This window comes from Sorex fumeus, unplaced genomic scaffold, assembly GCF_029834395.1.
Source record: "Sorex fumeus unplaced genomic scaffold, SorFum_2.1 ptg000129l, whole genome shotgun sequence".
In the NCBI taxonomy this organism is placed as follows: Eukaryota; Metazoa; Chordata; class Mammalia; order Eulipotyphla; family Soricidae; genus Sorex; species Sorex fumeus.
The window spans coordinates 1,717,392-1,735,780 of record NW_026606186.1 but is presented as its reverse complement, the minus strand read 5'-3'; the positions used below and the strand labels follow the sequence as shown (position 1 = coordinate 1,735,780).

At 36.2% G+C, this 18,389-nt stretch overlaps 1 protein-coding gene across 1 annotated transcript; it reads left to right on the top strand.

Annotated features, from left to right (window-relative positions):
- The first annotated feature begins 13,358 nt into the window (after nucleotides 1-13,358).
- On the top strand, nucleotides 13,359-14,285 carry LOC130045696 (olfactory receptor 5H2-like). Its single transcript, XM_056138543.1, has one exon. The coding sequence runs from the start codon at nucleotides 13,359-13,361 to the stop codon at nucleotides 14,283-14,285; it is 927 nt and encodes a 308-aa protein (XP_055994518.1).
- Nucleotides 14,286-18,389: the final 4,104 nt, after the last annotated feature.

Below are 18,389 nucleotides of genomic sequence, written 5' to 3'. Positions count from 1 at the left end.
ACCTCATACTAATGTCTTTTGTTTCATTTAAAATTATCAAATTATATATGAAATTTTCCTATGTGCTTATTAGCATTCAAAGTTCATAAAACGTAAATGCTATATTTTTAATGATTTGAGGTGTTAGTGATTTATAAAGTCTTGAATAATTTCTGTAGAAATTTATAATGATGCATAACTTTAATCAAGTGTTAATGTCATAGGAAAATAACTGAAGTTGTCAACAGTAAAAACATTTTACTTCTGTTTTATTTCCTCGCTGTGATCCTCTTATGCCTTTATTGTTATAGAAATGCTACATATGTGAAAAGTAATTGAGTATATCACTATATCACTGTCATCCTGTTGTTCATTGATTGCCTCGAGCAGGTACCAACAACGTCTCCTTCATCCTAGCCCTGAGATTTTAGACAGTGCCACATTCAAGTTTCTTTCAGGAAAATGAGACCCATCATTGTTACTGATTTTTGGCATATTGAATATGCCACGGGGAGTTTGCCAGACTCTGCCATATGGTCAGGATACTTTTGGTAGCCTGACAGATTCTCCAGAGTAAGAATTAGATGTTGTGCAGCCACAAATGCGGCCACGCACTTCCGAGAGCTGGGTTTTATAGTCTCTGGGTCTTGGCCGTTGATGGGATTACACGGTGCCAGGGGCAGCTGGTGGGTGTAAGCCTACATAATGGAAGATAGGGGGGTCTGCGTGGAGGAGGCCCAGTCCCAGTTCGAGCAGGCTTGGAGATCTATGCCCCGGATCCCACACACCTGGGTTCCTCTGCCGGTTCCTTCATGCATGAGGCTCGTCCAAACATGTGGAGAGTGGTCTTAAGCATGGCTGTGGCTGGAACCAGAGGTCTTCAGCTACTGGAACTTGCTCGGGGTGGGGAGGGAAACTCAATCCAATATTGAGTATATGTTTTCTAATAATATAACTGTCCTGCCTGGAACTCATATATCATTTTTAATTCATAGTGTTGGCAGGTGATTCGTATAGTGAACTTGGGAAAATTTCAAGTTTTTTGGTTATCAAAATGTCTCAAATTTTACTTACTTGTGACATGGTCAGTTTCACTTCTTTTGGGGGTACTGCTTGCATGCCACAGAAAAATAAACTAAGTAATAAAGTATTGAGGAAATTATGAAAAGAGGCTAAAGCAGTGGAAATAGGACTAAAGTGAGACTGTGCTTTTGTTCAGTTTGCGTCTGTGAGTAGCATAAAGTTTTCATGCATGTTCTGTGTTGCCTTCTAAAGCTGCTGTGGTTTTATTTCAACAAGTTTCTGAAAAGTTTTATAATCATAAAGCTAAACAATAAGATAAAAAATATGTCAAATTTTGATGTTTATTTGAAAATGTATCCACACAAAAAGGAACACTTAATGTAGGGCATTTGCCTTACACATGGCCAGTCTCAGAGAGCCTGGCAAGCTACTGAGAGCATCTTGCCTGCACAGCAAAGCCTGGCAAGCTACCCATGATGTATTCAATATGCCAAACACAGTAACAAGTCTCACATTGGAGACGTTACTGGGCCCGCTCTAGCAAATTGATGAAAAATGAGAGGACACTGCTATAGTGCTGCCAAAATTTAATATTATTAAGGTGATCTGATGGAAGTGGGTGACTGTGAAGACAGAAAAGAGTATAGTTTTTAAGCCTAAGAGTACTAGACGGACTATTCCCCTCAAATTCCACATTTTTTTTGCTTTTTGGGTCACACCCGGCGATGCACAGGGGTTACTCCTGCCTCTGCACTCAGGAATTACCCCTGACAGTGCTCAGGGGACCATATGGGATGCTGGGAACTGAACCCAGATTGGCCGCATGCAAGACAAACGCCCTACCCGCTGTGCTTTCACTCCAGCCCCCATATTCCGTATTTTTAAAGTAGAATCTGCATCCGTTATCAGAACTGTTTCTGCCCTACCTCTCTCTCAATGCTAAAATTTATACATAACCCTTCTGGTCAGGTGAGATACATACTGTGGTTGCTACTTATCTCTGTGTTCTATAAAACTGTCGTTACTTATTTATTCTGACTTGCTGATACTTTTAAATTTCTGAAACATTGTCTAGATTTTGCTTATAAACATAACTTTTATTACATCTTGTGCCTCATTAACTGGATGATCATTGATTCTAGATTAAATATATGTGAAATAAATGTACTTGAAGCCGTATATGCATATTTGTATATGATTACATCATCATGCGTCTGTCTAGAAGTACATATTTATTACCAGAAGTACATATTTATTACCAGAATAAAAAATGTCTATATAACAAAATATGTGTGTACTTGTACTGGGTCCTGTATTGTTTTTTACTCTCAATTTTGAAGTCCCTCAATTAAACCTGGTTTTAAATATAAAGTGTTCTCTACAATTTTTCTAATGATACTGATTATTTTTCAGAATAAGTCACAGAACACACTTTGAACAAATCTTTCTTCAGGTTTATTGCATTGCATATACACATCTTTCCATATTGAATTCTATCCCTCATCCCTACTCAACCATCTCGCATTCATTTAAAATGGAAATGATACCACTAATTCCCAGAAACAATGCCAAGACACATACTGTGGCTCCTACTTATTCCTGTGTTTTATAAAACTGTAGCTACTTATTTATTCTGACTTGCTGATACTTTTATTTTGATTTTTCTTTATGTAGGAGTACTGCTATTTATTCAGCCACTGATTAGCTGATTGAATTGGCAATGAACTCCACCTTACCTTTTTTTCATAATTTTATTTATTTTTTATTCTTATATTTATCTATTGAATAGCTGTGGGAAAAGTTACAAAGATTTCAGGTTTAACCCCCCTCCTCAATGCCTGTGAGGAAGATGATTTCTACTTAACCTTTCTCTATATTGATTACATTCATTATTTCGACAAAAGATACACCATTCTTGTTTAGAATACCCCCCCATAATCAGAATTGCTGAAAAGACATTGTGAAATACTTTGTTTTCTATAGTTGGTTATGAGAATCATATAATGATTTTAGATTTCTGCAAAAAGCCAGATAATTATGAGATTGGTTTCTGTGCGTCTGCTCTTATGGCTGTGCTGGAGAGCTGCTCGTGGGGGGCAACTTGTGGCCTCTGTAGGGCATGAAGAACGAGTGGGTACCAGCCCCCTTCCCATGAGACTGCAGTTGCCCTGTCACCGCTGGCTCATACCTGGCTTTCCAATAAGCTCTGAGGTGGTGTCCACCTTGCTGCCGGGGGAGGGGGGCGGAAGGGAGAAACACCCTTTCCCTCCCAGGGATGCATGGTGCCATAGTTTAACGCATGGTCCATTCACTTTTCTGCCGCAAGCTGCCAGGCTCTGGACTAAGTCCTTTTGCTTCTGGAGCCATGGCCGTGCTGGAGAGCTGCTCGTGGGGGGCAACTCGTGACCTTGGTAGGGCATGAAGGATGAGTTGGTACCTCCCCACTTCCCATGAGACTGCAGTTGCTCCATCACCGCCGGCCATACCTGGCTTTCCAATAAGCTCTGAGGCAGCAGTCACCTTGTATGCGGTCCGTATGCATTTCTGCCAAAAGCCACTGGGTTTCGAGATTTATTTCTGAGTCTCTGGGATCATGGCCGTTAAGCAGCTTGATCAGGAGCCAGAGAGGCTATTTGTAGGCGGCGACTTGAGGTCTTGTTGGGATGGGGAGGAAAGGGCTGGTTCCACCCCCATCTGGTGAGGCCCCACGTGTCTCATCACTGCAGGCCCAAATCTGACTGGCCAGTGGCCTCTGGAGGATGGCGGTCACTGGGCCGCCATGGGGAACAGGCCAAGGCACGAAACCTATTCCCACCTGGAGTTGCCCAGTGCCAGTAACCTACTGCAGGAACAGGATGCATTTCTGCCAAAAGCGTTTGGATTCTGAGATTTCTTTCTGAGTCTCTGGGATCATGGTCATTAAGCAGTTCGATCAGGAACCAGAGAGGCCATGCCTCCAATTATATAGCTGAGCCGGAGGTGGTTTGTGGGTGTGTCTCCCACATACCTAACTTGGCCATTTACTTTCTTGGTAAACTTCGCCCCAAGGTTTTGGGGTCTGGCCAAAGTCACAGCACTAATTTTGGGGTATCTGGAAGTCTGAAGGCACCATCAGGCTGCTGATACACTTGCCTCACAGGTACAGATTGACCTGCTGGCGTCACCATACCCCCTTGCTGATACTTTTAAATTGCCTCATTAAATGGATTTACTCAGAGAAGATAGGAATAATCATTCATGTAATGCTTTTATATCATTTTGTTTAAGTCTCAGTTGATGTGAGAAACTTAACTTGCCTATAACCTCTTTACATTAGTCTAGAAGCCCTTTTTTTTACATCTTTGTACTTGTAACTTACATTACATTCATGAGAATTTAAAGAAATATTTATGAAATATTTGTAAAATTAAAATAACTTCATACCACAATGGCACAGAGTGCAATTCAAACATTCTGCTATGTTGTAAATGATGTAATAAAACTCAGAGAGATTAATGAACTAAAGGTAACCTTTGTGTGTCCACCTTCCTAAATTTCTCTCATGACCATCATAAATATCTTATATTTAATATGAACTCTTATTTTTATAAAGATTATTTCCTGGAATGGAGTTTAACAAAGTATAAAGGCAAAGACACTTTATCCAGATGAATAAATACTTTAAAAACTATCATCAGTTAAATTTCTGAGGACATGTCACAAGATTATGCTAGGTCAACAGTCTTCCTTTTATTCCTCCGAGATTCCCCCTCTCCCCCCATGATCAAGGAAAATGACTGAATATAGTTTTCTGAGTTTGCTTACTGCTATTGCAAAAATACTTCCATGTTTTTAACTTTATCCTGTTTATCATTCATAGTTTTCTTTTGGGGAGACCTTATAAGCAGTGCTTTCAGGTCACTGGGCAGGATTGCAAAGAGCTTGAGGAAAAGAATGTCAAACAGTTAAGCAAAATTTCAATTCCATTACTCTATTTTCTTGTTTCATTTAAGACTTCAGCAAACTGGATGAGGTCCAACCACATGAAAATATTTATCTGTTTTATCCAGGTCACCAATACAGTATGAATCATTCTGAGAAACACCTTCCCAGAAATTTTTATAAATAATTTTAATTTAAATATCTGACACAGTGAACAAGTGAAGATTAAAATTACCCATCACACAGATACATGCAAGAAAAAATAATGAACTCAGATCTCTTTCTAATGCCAGGCAAAAGTGTAAGATCAAAATGGATTGAAGTCCTCAATATCAGACCTAAATCCAAAAGGCACATAGAGGAAAAGAAAGGCAAAACATTCCATGACATTGAAGCAAAGGGCATCTTTAAAGATGACAAACTACTAATCAACCAAGTGAAAGTAAACAAATGGGACTACATTAAACTAAGAAGCTTCTGTGTCTCAGAAAAAAAAAAAAGAAAGAAAAGGTGACCAAGATACAGAGACTACCCACAGGGTTGGGAAAAATTATTTACCCAATGCCCATTAGATAAGGGGTTAATATCAAAGATATATATAAAGCACTGGTAGAACTTTACAAAAAAAATCCAACCCCATCAAAATATTGGGAGAAGAAATGAACAAAAACTTCGTCAAAGAATAAATACAATGATCAAAAGACACCTGAAAAAATGCTCTACATCACTAACCACCATGGAGATGCAAATCAAAACAACAATGAGATATTGTCTAGCACCACAGAGACTGGCACATATCCGAAAAAGCAAGAACAGCCAGTGCTGGTGGGTGCAGATGTGGAGAGAAAGGGACTCTCATATATCATTAGTGGGAATGATAACTAGTCCAGCCCTTTTGGAAAACAATATGCGTATTCCTCAAAAAGACTAGAATTTGAGTTTCAATATGACCCAGTAATACTTCTGGGAATATATATTGAGGGCCCCAAAACACAAAACAGAGAAGCCATCTGAACTTCTATGTTCATTGCAACCGTATTCCAAATAACCAGAATCAAAACAACCCAAGTGCCTGAGAACAGATGACTGGATAAAGAAACTATGGTACATCTATACAATGTACCATATTATGTAATATTTTGCATTCCATATTATCTAACATTATGAAGTCACCAGGAAAAATGAAGTCATGAAATTTGCTTATAATGGATGAACATGGAGAGTATCATGCTGAGTGAAATGAGTCAGAAAGAGAAGGACAGACATAGAATGATTGCATCATTTGTGAAATCTAAAAAATATATAATAGGAGACTTGTACCCAAGGACAGTAGAAACAAGGACCAAAAGTACTGGCCCACTATTGGAAGCTTGCTATGAGTGATGGAAGGGGGAAGGCAGTTAGGATAGAGAAGTTCACTATCCCAGTGATAGCTGGAAATAATAATTCTGGACAAGAACTGAGTGGTGAAGTAAGTAAAGGGATAAGCATTATAACCATTCAGTAACTGTAGTACAAACTAAAATGTCCAAAGGGGAAGATAGAGAATGAAAGATGAGAGAGGAGGAGGAGGAGGAGGAGGAGGAGGAGGAGGAAGAAGAAGAAGAAGAAGAAGAAGAAGAAGAAGAAGAAGAAGAAGAAGAAGAAGAAGAAGAAGAAGAAGAAGAAGAAGAAGAAGAAAATACTGAACACAGAGTACAGAGTCAGGCTGGGTGAGGTGTGTTTAGAGGGAAACTGGGGACATTGGTGGTGAAAAATGGAAAATGTGCAGCGGTGAAGGGAAAGATGTTCGAACATTGTGTGACTAAAATTTAGTTGTAAACAGCTTTGTAACTGTGGATCTTATGGTGGTTCAATAAAAAGTAAAATAATTAATTAAAAATAATAAGATGAAAAAGAAAATCTTTAATATTAGTTTCACCAAGTAGCTAATATTAGTCGATAATATTGACTAATATTGACAGTAATACTTTGTGAATAAAAAATTAACCATCATAAGTTTAATCTTTATCAATTTATCACTCATCATTTTTAAGTCATGCTTAAGTTCCAAAAAGAAAATATCAAGGTCATAATTCCAATGAACAAGATAAGGCAATTCTGCATACAACTAAAAATGAGCCATTCTCGTTTATTCAAAAGGTTAAATTTTTTTAAAAAAATTGAAATTTAAATAGCCATGAAGTACAAAGTAACTGATAGTTGAATTATAGGTATACAACACCAATCCCTCCACCAGTGTTCCCAGAATTCCTTCCTAACCCAATCCCCACTCCACCCACTCCTGTCAACTTGACAAGCACATTACAAAGCTTCAATGGTTGTCACTTAAATCTCATGTTTTCAGTTTTGTTGAATGTGTGTTTTGGATATAAGGCTATACCCCTCCCTCATATCATTGGTATAACTGAAGTCCTGGTAACTGTTCACCCATTACTTCTTGTTCTCTTATTCCTGCCTTGATTTCTTTCTTTCTCTGTCTCCTCTTTAAACACTGGGATCAAGGGTGATCTGGGTATCCACTTTTACTACAGTACATTTCTTCATCCACTATTCCATGTACCACATATAAGTGAGATCCTTCTGTGTTTGTCTTTCTTTTACTGGCTTACTTCACTCAACGGGCTGGAGCGGTAGCACAGCTGTAGGGCGTTTGCCTTACAAGCGGCCAACATGGCTGACCCGAGTTCGATTCCTCTGCCCCTCTCGGAGAGCCCGGCAAGCTACTGAGCATATCTCGCCCGCACGGCAGAGCCTGGCAAGCTACCCGTGACGTATTCGATATGCCAAACACAGTAACAACAAGTCTCATGATGGAGACGTTACTGGGCCTGCTCAAGCAAATCGATGAACAACGGGAGGACCGTGACCGTGACTTCACTCAACATGATATCTTCCAGTTCCAACCATGTTACAGCAAATTACACAATTTCATCATTTATTATAGCTGCATAGTATTCCATTTGCATATATATCACTAATTCATAATCTATTCACTTGTTATTTAATCAAACGTAGTTTTATTTCATATCTTAGCTATTGTAGAGTGCAGCATGAAAACTGGTATGCATACGTCTTTTTGAGATAGTGTTTTTATGTCCTGGGGATAGATGCCCCAAAGTCGAATTACTGGATCATAAGACCATTCAATTCTAAGTTTACTAAGAGCTCACCATACTGTTTTCTACAAAGGTTATACCAGATAACATTCCCACCAGCAGTGGATGAGATTTCTTTCTTTTCCAAATCCCTGCCAACACAGATTTATTCTTACTATTTCAAAAGACAAAACTTTTGAATGGTGTTTATTCTTTTCCTTGAAATCTGATAATAAATATTAAGTAATGGTGTCAAAGTACAAACAATAACAACATAACATTATTTTTCTTATGTTATTAGGAAATAAGAGTGAGATAAATTTATTTGGTGTACACATATGTGCACTTGTGCAAAAGCACACACTCACATAAAAATACATTCTTTTCAAACTAATTAGGAAATACTCAGGGCATTGCATACCTCAATTCTGTATCATCTCATCCAGCATTAGCTGTCTTTATTAACTCCTGTCTTCAACTACACATTCTGTATATCTTTTGCATTCAGTGTATCACAGCAGGTCATAATTCTTTACTTACCGGTGAAATTCAAACTTCATTTTTACAATTTGAGTCATTATAAAAACTAAAACGCTATGTTTAAGTCTTCAATGACTTTAATAATGAGGAATGGAAATACTAAGAAATGCCTAAGAAATCTTCAGAACTTCAGACCTTAAGTTCATAGTCCTAGTCCAGTTTCTCTGATTTCAGAAATAATCTACCAAGCCATCATGACAAATCTCTCTTTTTTTTCTGTTAATTCACAGAAGTGTAAAGTTCCTGAAAGTTACTCATGGCCTTAAATTTCAGCTCAGTAGAATGACTGTAGTATGTCCTGGTGGGTGCACTGTTTCCCTCAGTTGTAAGCCTCAAGACCAGAAGACCATTATGATATATGGTAGAGGGACAGACAATATTTTCTAGTGGGTCACTAGAAGTAACAATGAGTCATAACTCTCCAACTTCGGTCCATTTGATTTTATATCTATGAATTCTTCAAAGTACAAACATTGAGAAATAACAGACTGGAGTCTAGCTCAGAAACTTGCTGCCTTGTGAAGACACTTACCATAGTCAGGACATTACAAGATGCTTCCACTTATTTGGTGCTACAACTGAGTTCAGAAGATCATTCACTATTTTATCAAATAAGTTTTTGTGGGAGAAAAAAACTCCCACAAAAACTTATTTTTTATTTTATCAAAGTCAGTGAATTCATGAAAATCAACAAATTATTTCTTTTGCCATATTTCTTCATTTGCTGATAAGCTGTGCAGCATACCATGCCAGTGAACATGGAATTTGGCACAACTAAGAATAAGCATTTTAGTAGGATGACAAATATGTATTAGACTAGGTACCTAGTCTAGGAAGACAAAAACCACTTCTGCTTCCATCACATTGGAAATTATTCAGTGTAGAAAATCTGCATCAAGAAAGATAGTTATTTACTCATCAGTAATTACTGAGTTGGGCTGGGCTGGAGCGATAGCACAGCAGGTAGGGTGTTTGCCTTGCACACAGCCAACATGGCTGACCCAAGTTCGATTCCTCTGCCCCTGTCAGAGAACCCGGCAAGCTACTGAGAGTATTCTGCCCACATGGCAAAGCCTGGCAAGCTCCCCGTGACATATTCGATATGTCAAACACAGTAACAAGTTTCAAAATGGGGACATTACTGGTCCTGCTCGAGCAAAAATCGATGAACAACGGGAGGACAGTGACAGTGGACAATTACTGAGTTATATTTCTCAGCTTCAAATAGTTATATAGGACTGGAAACAGAACTAAAAGTTACATGGGAAAGACAATGACTTGGGTTCAACTCCTGCTTTTCTCTTATAAGACACTAATAGAAGGTTTCCCATGACATAAACCTGAAATTTCTGTAAAAATTTCTACTGTCATTTCTGGTAGAAAAATTAAAATTGAAATATCCAATTGAAATTTTAAAAACTAGGAATGTGTATAATGGAATAATGGTATAATTAGTTATTTGTTTTATCATGAGGTGTAATGTACTGTCAGATAACTTGGACTTCTACCTGTTCAAACCTCCAATGCCCAAAACAGCTTAGTTTTAACCTAAGGGGAATTCCTGGCCACTAATAGGAATGTTTTAGTTTTTCATTTCCCCTCCTATGGCACAATGACACACAATTGTACAGCTGGTTGATTCTTCTGTTTAAATATATATATATATATAAATAGCATTTTCCTGAGCTTGCCAAGTAAAGCTTTCAAAATGAGCCAGCATGTAAAGAATGACTAGCTACATTGCCTCCTACATAAGCTATTGCATTTTTTTAAATACTTTAGAAAACTTGATACCTTGAAAGAATCTCCTTAATTTTGAAAAGATATGGTAAGAAAAAAATTTCTATATATTTTTTAATATTTTAGAAAACTTGATACTTTGAAAGGATCTCCTTAATTTTGAATAGATATGGTAAGAAAACAATTTCTATAATCTCATTCTTCATTATCTAAGAGTTAGAGTTCTTATGATTCGAAGTAATTTTTATACTGAATGTGCTAATTCTAAAAGTAGTCAGGTGAAAATTTTAATATGTCAGAAATATTTCTTTTATTTCTGATAAACACTGCTTTTTATTTTAATCATTTTCTTGAAATAAGACTTTGAAGCAGTTTGCGTTAACTCCTCTAAACTTCCCATTTCTTCTGATAATAATTTTATTATAGATTTTATTTTTATAGCAGGAATAATGCAAGCAATTTCTCTTCTTTGTGAATACTGTGTAGAGATTCCCACATATTTTGAATTTGAGATTTCTGATCAAGTGATTTATATTACACAAAGGAAGGAAGGTACAAATAATAGCACATTTAACAACTAGCATCGTTAGCATTGGTTATTTATGTTGTATGATGTCAGTTCCAGTTGTAATCAATATTATTCTGCAAGAAAGACTTATAAGAAAAAAAAGTTCTCTATTAATACCAGCAGTTTATTGAAAGAAATTTAGAATATAGTTGTCACTGTCACTGTCCTCCCATTGTTCATTGATTTGCTTGAGCGGGCCCAGTAACTTCTCCATTGTGACAATTGTTACTGTGTTTGGCATATCAAATACACCACGGGAGCTTACCAGACTTTGGCATGCGGGTGAGATACTCTCGGTAGCTTGCCGGGCTCTCTGAGAAGGCCGGAGGAATCGAACTTGGGTCAGCCACATTGGCCACTGTGCTATCTCTCCAGCCCTTAGAATATAGTTATAAAAAAAAAAAGCAACAGTTAGATGTAAAAAAACTTGGGGTGAATATAAGTATGAACCAAGTTTCTACAGTAAAATTGAAATGAAATCACCATTTCTTATAATAATTCCAAAGAAAAATAAAATTGATTATGAGTAATAGAGTTCCCAGTGCTGACAAATTTTAATGAAAATCAGACTTACGGCAAATATTTACCCCTAATATCTGAGCTTTTTCCTCCTTATCTTCAATATTTCTCAGAGTTTTGTCATACCCTCTTTATTTCCAAGACTTACCTGTATTTGCTACTGTCTCTAAGTTCTCTTTTCCTTTCTCATTTTGTCTCTGGTGTTCTTTTCACCCTCCAATTTATCCATTTTATTTCTTTCCACTTTCACTCACAATACCTTCCTCTCTCTCTTTTGAAAACTCTTATGACAGTATTCCATTTTAAAAGTTCAGATCTGTTTATGGTCAAAGATAGATTTCAAATATTCACCACATTTCTTAGACTACTCTTCCATTTCCTCACTATTATGCATAGTTTTATGACTCTATCATAAAACTAAAACAGTTCCTGTTAAAATGACTAAAAATCTGTATTTACCTATGAAATTTCTGTTCTCTCTAAACCCTAGAAGAGCACTTATTTTGAAATGTAACACTGTACTTTACTCTCTCCTTATAGTTTGTTTGTTTGTTTACATTAAGATCTTAATAATCAGCTTCAAAGTCCTTACTGCTTCTGGATCATACTACCAGTACTCTTTTCTTTTGTCTCCCTTCTATTTCTTTGCGTGAGCCAGGTCTCACTGAATGAAAATTAGCTCTAAGACATGAACGCAAAAAACAACTGAGGAATCAGCTGAAAAATGGCAGGTAGTAAGGAAACAAGGGGGCTACATCAACAATTTTATTTTATTTTATTTTTTTAATGTATCACCGTGAGGTACAGTTACAGACTTACAAAATTTCGTGCTTACTTTTCAGTCATGCAATGATCGAGTACCCATCCCTCCACCAGTGCCCATTCTCCACCACCAATTTTTATGACTCAATCAGAGGAGCTGTTACTGCTGCTGAATTTGAAAACCAGCTCACACTGACACTCTCCTTGTGGTGAATAAAAGAGCCATTTGGCTACTCTTCGGGCATTCTTTTGCCACTCTTCCTCTCTCTATTGGATATATTGTGCTGCATCTAGGCAAGTTCCTTCACTCTAGCTACAAGGGAGTAGGAAAAGTCAGTTTCTAGCTCATTTGGCTTCTCTTTTGGTTCTAATCTCTGAAGGTCACCAAGATTATGAGTTAGAAAGGTTTGGTTGCTGTAAGGCAACTTGTAAGTAGTAGTTACTATGTAACTGCCTTATATACATTTTCTCTCCCATGCCTTCTACTTACTTTCTAAACAATCCAATGAATAGGATATCCAAAAATAAACTTCAGATGTGCCAATACTCTTATAATGCTATTTCTATAAGATTTTATAGTACAAACTCAATGCTCATCATTACATATTCACGGGATGCTCTATCTGCAAATGAGCCACTATATCTGTTATTGATTTCAGGTTTGATGAGCACTAATTCAAGTCAAGTGTAACCTTCCTCACTGACTGACCCCATGATATCTATCTTCACTGAGTTCAAATGACTGCATTCCAATTTCTTTTGAGAAATTGTCCTTGTTCTTATCTCACTCCCCTTGTGATGTCACCCAATTGACTATGCATTTCATATACATTCTCATCACTTTGCAGGAATTATTTGTTAATTTAGATTCTTGAAACACTCATTATTTCACTCTAAATCCACAATCTACATTTAGGCTTCCCTAATATTACACTCAATCTTATCTTCGTGTCTTAAAAATGCTTAGATTATCTTTTCCCTTGTACTTGTATAATGGCTGCTATATATACTTTAACCGAAATTTTGTTTCTCTTTCCATTACTTCAGATTCCCAAGTTTGTTTCATGCACTATAGTCACAATGTATAATATTGATGTTAGTGTAATTTTCTTTTTCAGCTCCTCCCTCCCAGTTTGAAAGTTCTACTTCACTGTGAATATGCTTTTAATAGTTAATGCATTTTAATTTCAGGGAACATCTGATTAAACATGGAGGAGAAAAATACAACACTGATTGCACAGTTTATTCTCACAGGATTTACATATCATCAGGATTGGAAAATATCTCTGCTACTGGTGTTCTCAGTGATCTACCTCATCACCATTGTGGGGAACCTTGGTCTTATTGTTCTTATCTGGAGTGACTCTCAGCTTCACATCCCCATGTACTTTTTTCTTGGAAGTTTAGCTTTTGTGGACGCATCAATATCATCCACAGTGACTCCCAAGATGCTTACTAACTTTTTCATAAAGAATAACATATTTTTATTTGAATGCATGGCGCAATTTTTTTTCTTTGCATTTGGTGCAACTACAGAATGTTTTCTCTTGGCAAGTATGGCATATGATCGCTATGTAGCTATATGCAACCCTTTACTTTATCCAGTGATAATGACCAATAGGTTATGTATCTGGCTGTTATTCTCCTCATTTGTAGGTGGATTCATACATTCCTCAATTCATACAGGATTTTTGTTGAGATTAACTTTTTGTAATGAAAACCAAATACATCACTTTTATTGTGACATTGAGCCCTTGCTTAAGATTTCCTGTACCGATCCTTCAATTAATATTCTGATGGTTTATATCTTTTCTGGTTCAATTCAGGTATTTACTATTACTGTTGTTCTTGTCTCTTACACACTTGTTCTCTTTACAATCTTAAAGAAGAAGTCTCTGGAAGGCATAAGGAAAGCTTTCTCTACTTGTGGAGCCCATCTCTTATCTGTGTCTTTGTACTATGGTCCTCTTCTCTACATGTATGTGAGCCCTGGATCTGCAAAGTCATATGATCAAGATATGATAGCTTCTCTGTTTTTTACTATCATAATTCCTTTGTTAAATCCAATTATCTACAGTCTGAGAAATAAGAAAGTCATAGATTCATTGACAAAAATGTTAAAGAGGAATGTTTAAAACCCGTGCTAATGTCTATTTTTATTTCATTAAAACTAATAGAATTATTAGATTCAGGGTTGCTATGTGGTTGTTAAGAGTTCAAAGGTTTTGCAAATTTACTTGCTTTATGATATAATATTTAAAAAATTTCCCAGAAAATGGAAAATACTGATCCTTGGGCACTCTGCATGCTCCAGAGGACTGTAGAAGTGGGTACAACTGATGGACTCTCAGTGTTTGTTGGATTAAGGTGGTAGATTTTCAGGGGAAACTTTGTAATCTTTTTCTGAAAAGATGGCTTTAGATTAGAGATGTTTGGGAACCTCTGGTTTAAGGTGTTAGTACCTTCTGAAGACCTTAAAATTTCTTACAGTAATTTTGAATCATGCGAAAATTTAATCAAAAGTTTCTGCCATATCAAAATATCTAAAGTAGAAAGAAGAAGAAAACATTGTGTATTATTTGTGGTCTTCTTGACATTTTATTATGCATTTATTAAATTGTAAGATTGTTCTACCTTTGAAAAGTACCTGAGTATATTGTCTTTGCTAATTCAGTTAACCTCCCTGCAGACTAATGTCACTTTTAAATTCATGATGTTGACAAGTTTGTTTTTGCATAAACTGGAAGAAACTTCATGAATTCTTCCAGCCATTAAAATGTCCTTGATCTTATTTCATTCTGGACATGATGAATTTCATTCCATATGGTGAGTCAACCCTCATATAACACAGAGAAATTCACCCAAGTGGGAAAATAGTGTGGAAGTTGGGTGAGTGGAGGCAGGTCTAATCTATGATGACCTTATTTTGTTTCATCTGTCAGGAGCTTGAACAAGTTTGTTGCTGATCAAGATCTGTACTGCATGTCTGATACTGAGTAATATACCTTTGTGATTTTGAAATTTTTCACTTAAAATATTCAGAAGAGATCATACTGTCCAATATGTGACTGGGAAGAATGAAAAAAATATACCCTCAAAGTACTTGAGAAGTATTTTTTTCATATTCAGTTTTATTTAAGTAGAATCAAATTCATCTCTGTCTTAACTCTGAAATCTACACATACAGGAATATGTGTATGGAAACTATATTCCTTTACCCTCAAAAGTACTCAGTTCTTAAATCATATCTCTCTATAGTTAAATTCAGTACATTTTCATGGCTACCAGATTATATACATGCAAAGCAAACACATCTGAAGCATATGCACATATATTCACTTAATATATCTCATTTGTACATCTAGCTATTACGATAAAAATAACTATACATATAGGTGCATCTATATGATATAAAATAAATTTATGTACTTACATATAATATTCACACTGCATACTTTAATCCTAACATGTTTTGAGGTCATTTCAATCAAAATCCTCTTTTTTACAGTTCTAACGACTCTGTGCAATAGTCCAAAAATGATTTAATACAGCATAACCAAATTTTTTTCATATTTTTGTTTATATATGTATTTTTACATTAATTCCAACCCTTACCCTTACTCAATTGCTTGATATTTATTTAATATTTAAACAGTATTTTGCTAATTCATGGTCTTTTAGAGGTATAAATCCATGATGCATTTTGCAGATTAATTTGAAGAAGATAGGAATATTTATTCAAATCTAGCTTTTGGTAGTTTCTGATTTTGATTTTTTCTCACTTTTACAATTGGTTTTTTTCTACATTTCTAACTTTTATTTTTATTAATTTTTTAAATTTAGATATTCTGATTTACAATACTTTTAGGCATACAATGTTGTTACACGAGTGTAACAGAATGTCAGGACCCCTCCACGACTGTCGCCAGGTCCCTTCCTGTCTCACCTACTCACTCTCACTCCTCTTTGGAAACTCCATTCTGAGATCCACCATCAGGGTCTATTTGACCATTGTTTTCCCTCATACTGAACTTATTTACACTCTAAATCAGCATTTTTCATTCCTCTTCTGACTCTGGTCAACACAATAATACCATCCAGTTCCATCCATGCAACAACAAACTATAGGATTTTATCTTTTCTTTTAGCTAAACTTTATTACATTCTATATATATAACACAACTTCTTTATCATTTGCCCATTAGCACATAGATGACACATAGGAAAATAAATATAAGTGGGAAAGCAATGAAAAACAAGGATTTATGACATAGGGGTAAGTTAAACAGTAAGATGTTGCTTTACTGGATGTGCATCTGTGAGTAGATTTTAAATTGCATTTGTTCAGCAAGAAGGAAAATGACAAATACTACATTTGGCCACTTGTGGAATATTAAGAAATAAAGTAAATAAATAATACAAGAAAAGTGAAGCTACATTCCTAGACTTTAATGACAGAATATTGGTTACCAGAGAAGGGAAGTGGAACAGGGAGAAGGGGCCAACTGATCGGTAGCGACTGATGAATGGACTTTTGATGGTAAGCATGTGCAGAGGTGAGAAATCATACACCTCATACTTGTATGACAATACTGTCAGCTAATTTTATCACAATAAAAAAACAATGTCATATACTATCTCTACAATTTTAGGAATGAATTTAGCAATCGTGAAAAAGACAATTTTAATAAAACAACAACCCCACAAGTTTATTTGTATGGTAATAAAAAACAATGACAGGAAGAAAATGGTCTCGATTTTTCAATATCAAAGGATATGAAGTGAGTCACTGTCACTGTCACTCTCCTCCTGTTGTTCATCGATTTGCTCGAGCAAGCCCAGTAACATCGTGAGACTTGCTACTGTGTTTGGTTGGGTTTTTTTGTTTTCGTTTTTTTTTTTTTTGCTTTTTGGGTCACACTTAACAATGCACAGGGGTTACTCCTGGTTCATGCACTCAGGAATTACTCCTGGCTGTGCTAGGGAAACCATATGGGATGCTGGGAATCGAACCTGGGTTGGGCCACATGCAAGACAAACACCCTACCTGCTGTGCTATCACTCCAGCCCCTTGTTACTGTGTTTGGCGTATGGAATACATCACGGGTAGCTTGCCAGGTTCTCCAAGACGGGCAGAGGAATTGAACTCAGGTTGGCCATGTTGGTGCAAGGCAAACGCCCTACCCGCTGTGCTATCGCTCCAGCCCATGAAGTAAGATTTAAAAAAGAATCTCGAAGGTTTTTGGAACATTTGGAATGTTTGATGTATATTATCAAAGTTCTAATGATATTAAGATTAATCATTATGATTTCATAGCCCAGAAAGTGGCAGGGAAAACCAAAAAGAATTTTGGAGAGTACTTTTGCTCACATTCCATACTATTTAAGTAGAATATGTGATCCATTTTCAGGTTATTTCTGGCTTTCTCTAAATGCTGAAATATCACCACTTCTGCTAAAACGAGTTTGGCCTTGACCATCAAACTGTTGGTACCCATGTTTTGTGAAATCTAGTTATATATCCCTTCCAACTTGCTTTTTTTTTTACTTTCCAAAACAGTTTATTTTATACAGACACAAAATTGCTAGATTTTTCTTGTAAATATAACTTGGATTTTATCTTGTCCTTCTTTAATCACTTTCAGTGGATCATCATTGCTACCAGATTACATGCAAGTCCAGTAAATGTGTAGCTCCATGCATGATAATTGCTTCCACATTCATGATAAAAACAGCTCATATATACCTAAATATGATATAGAATGTAGGTTTGTATTTATGTGTGCATTCTTACTTGGCCTTTTCTGGTATTATTTGAGGTTCTTTCAAATTAGATTCGTGTTTTTAATTTATGTATATTTTTAATTAATACAATATGATTTACAGAGTTGTTTATAATAAACTTGTCATAGTCAGACAACTTTTCAACAACCCCATTACCACCACCAATCCCACCACCAGTATCATCAGGTTCCCTGACTGTGCCAAGTCTAACCTCTTGGCAAGTATACAAAAATTTAAAAATTTACTTCATATTACTTGCTCCAACAAAGTTTAAAAATAGGAAATAGACTTAAAAGAATAAAGCAACAAATTAATAGTGATTGATAGCTATATGATTTTAACCTCTGTAAATAAGGAAATTTAAATTATATAATAGAATAGCACAGCGGGTAGGGCGTTTGCCTTGCACTTGGCCAACCAGGTCGATCTGAGTTCCCCTGGTCCTGAAAGAGCCT

Bases quoted from the DNA above. Each gene is read 5' to 3' on its own strand.
- LOC130045696 (XM_056138543.1), top strand. From the start codon at position 13,359: ATGGAGGAGAAAAATACAACACTGATTGCACAGTTTATTCTCACAGGA.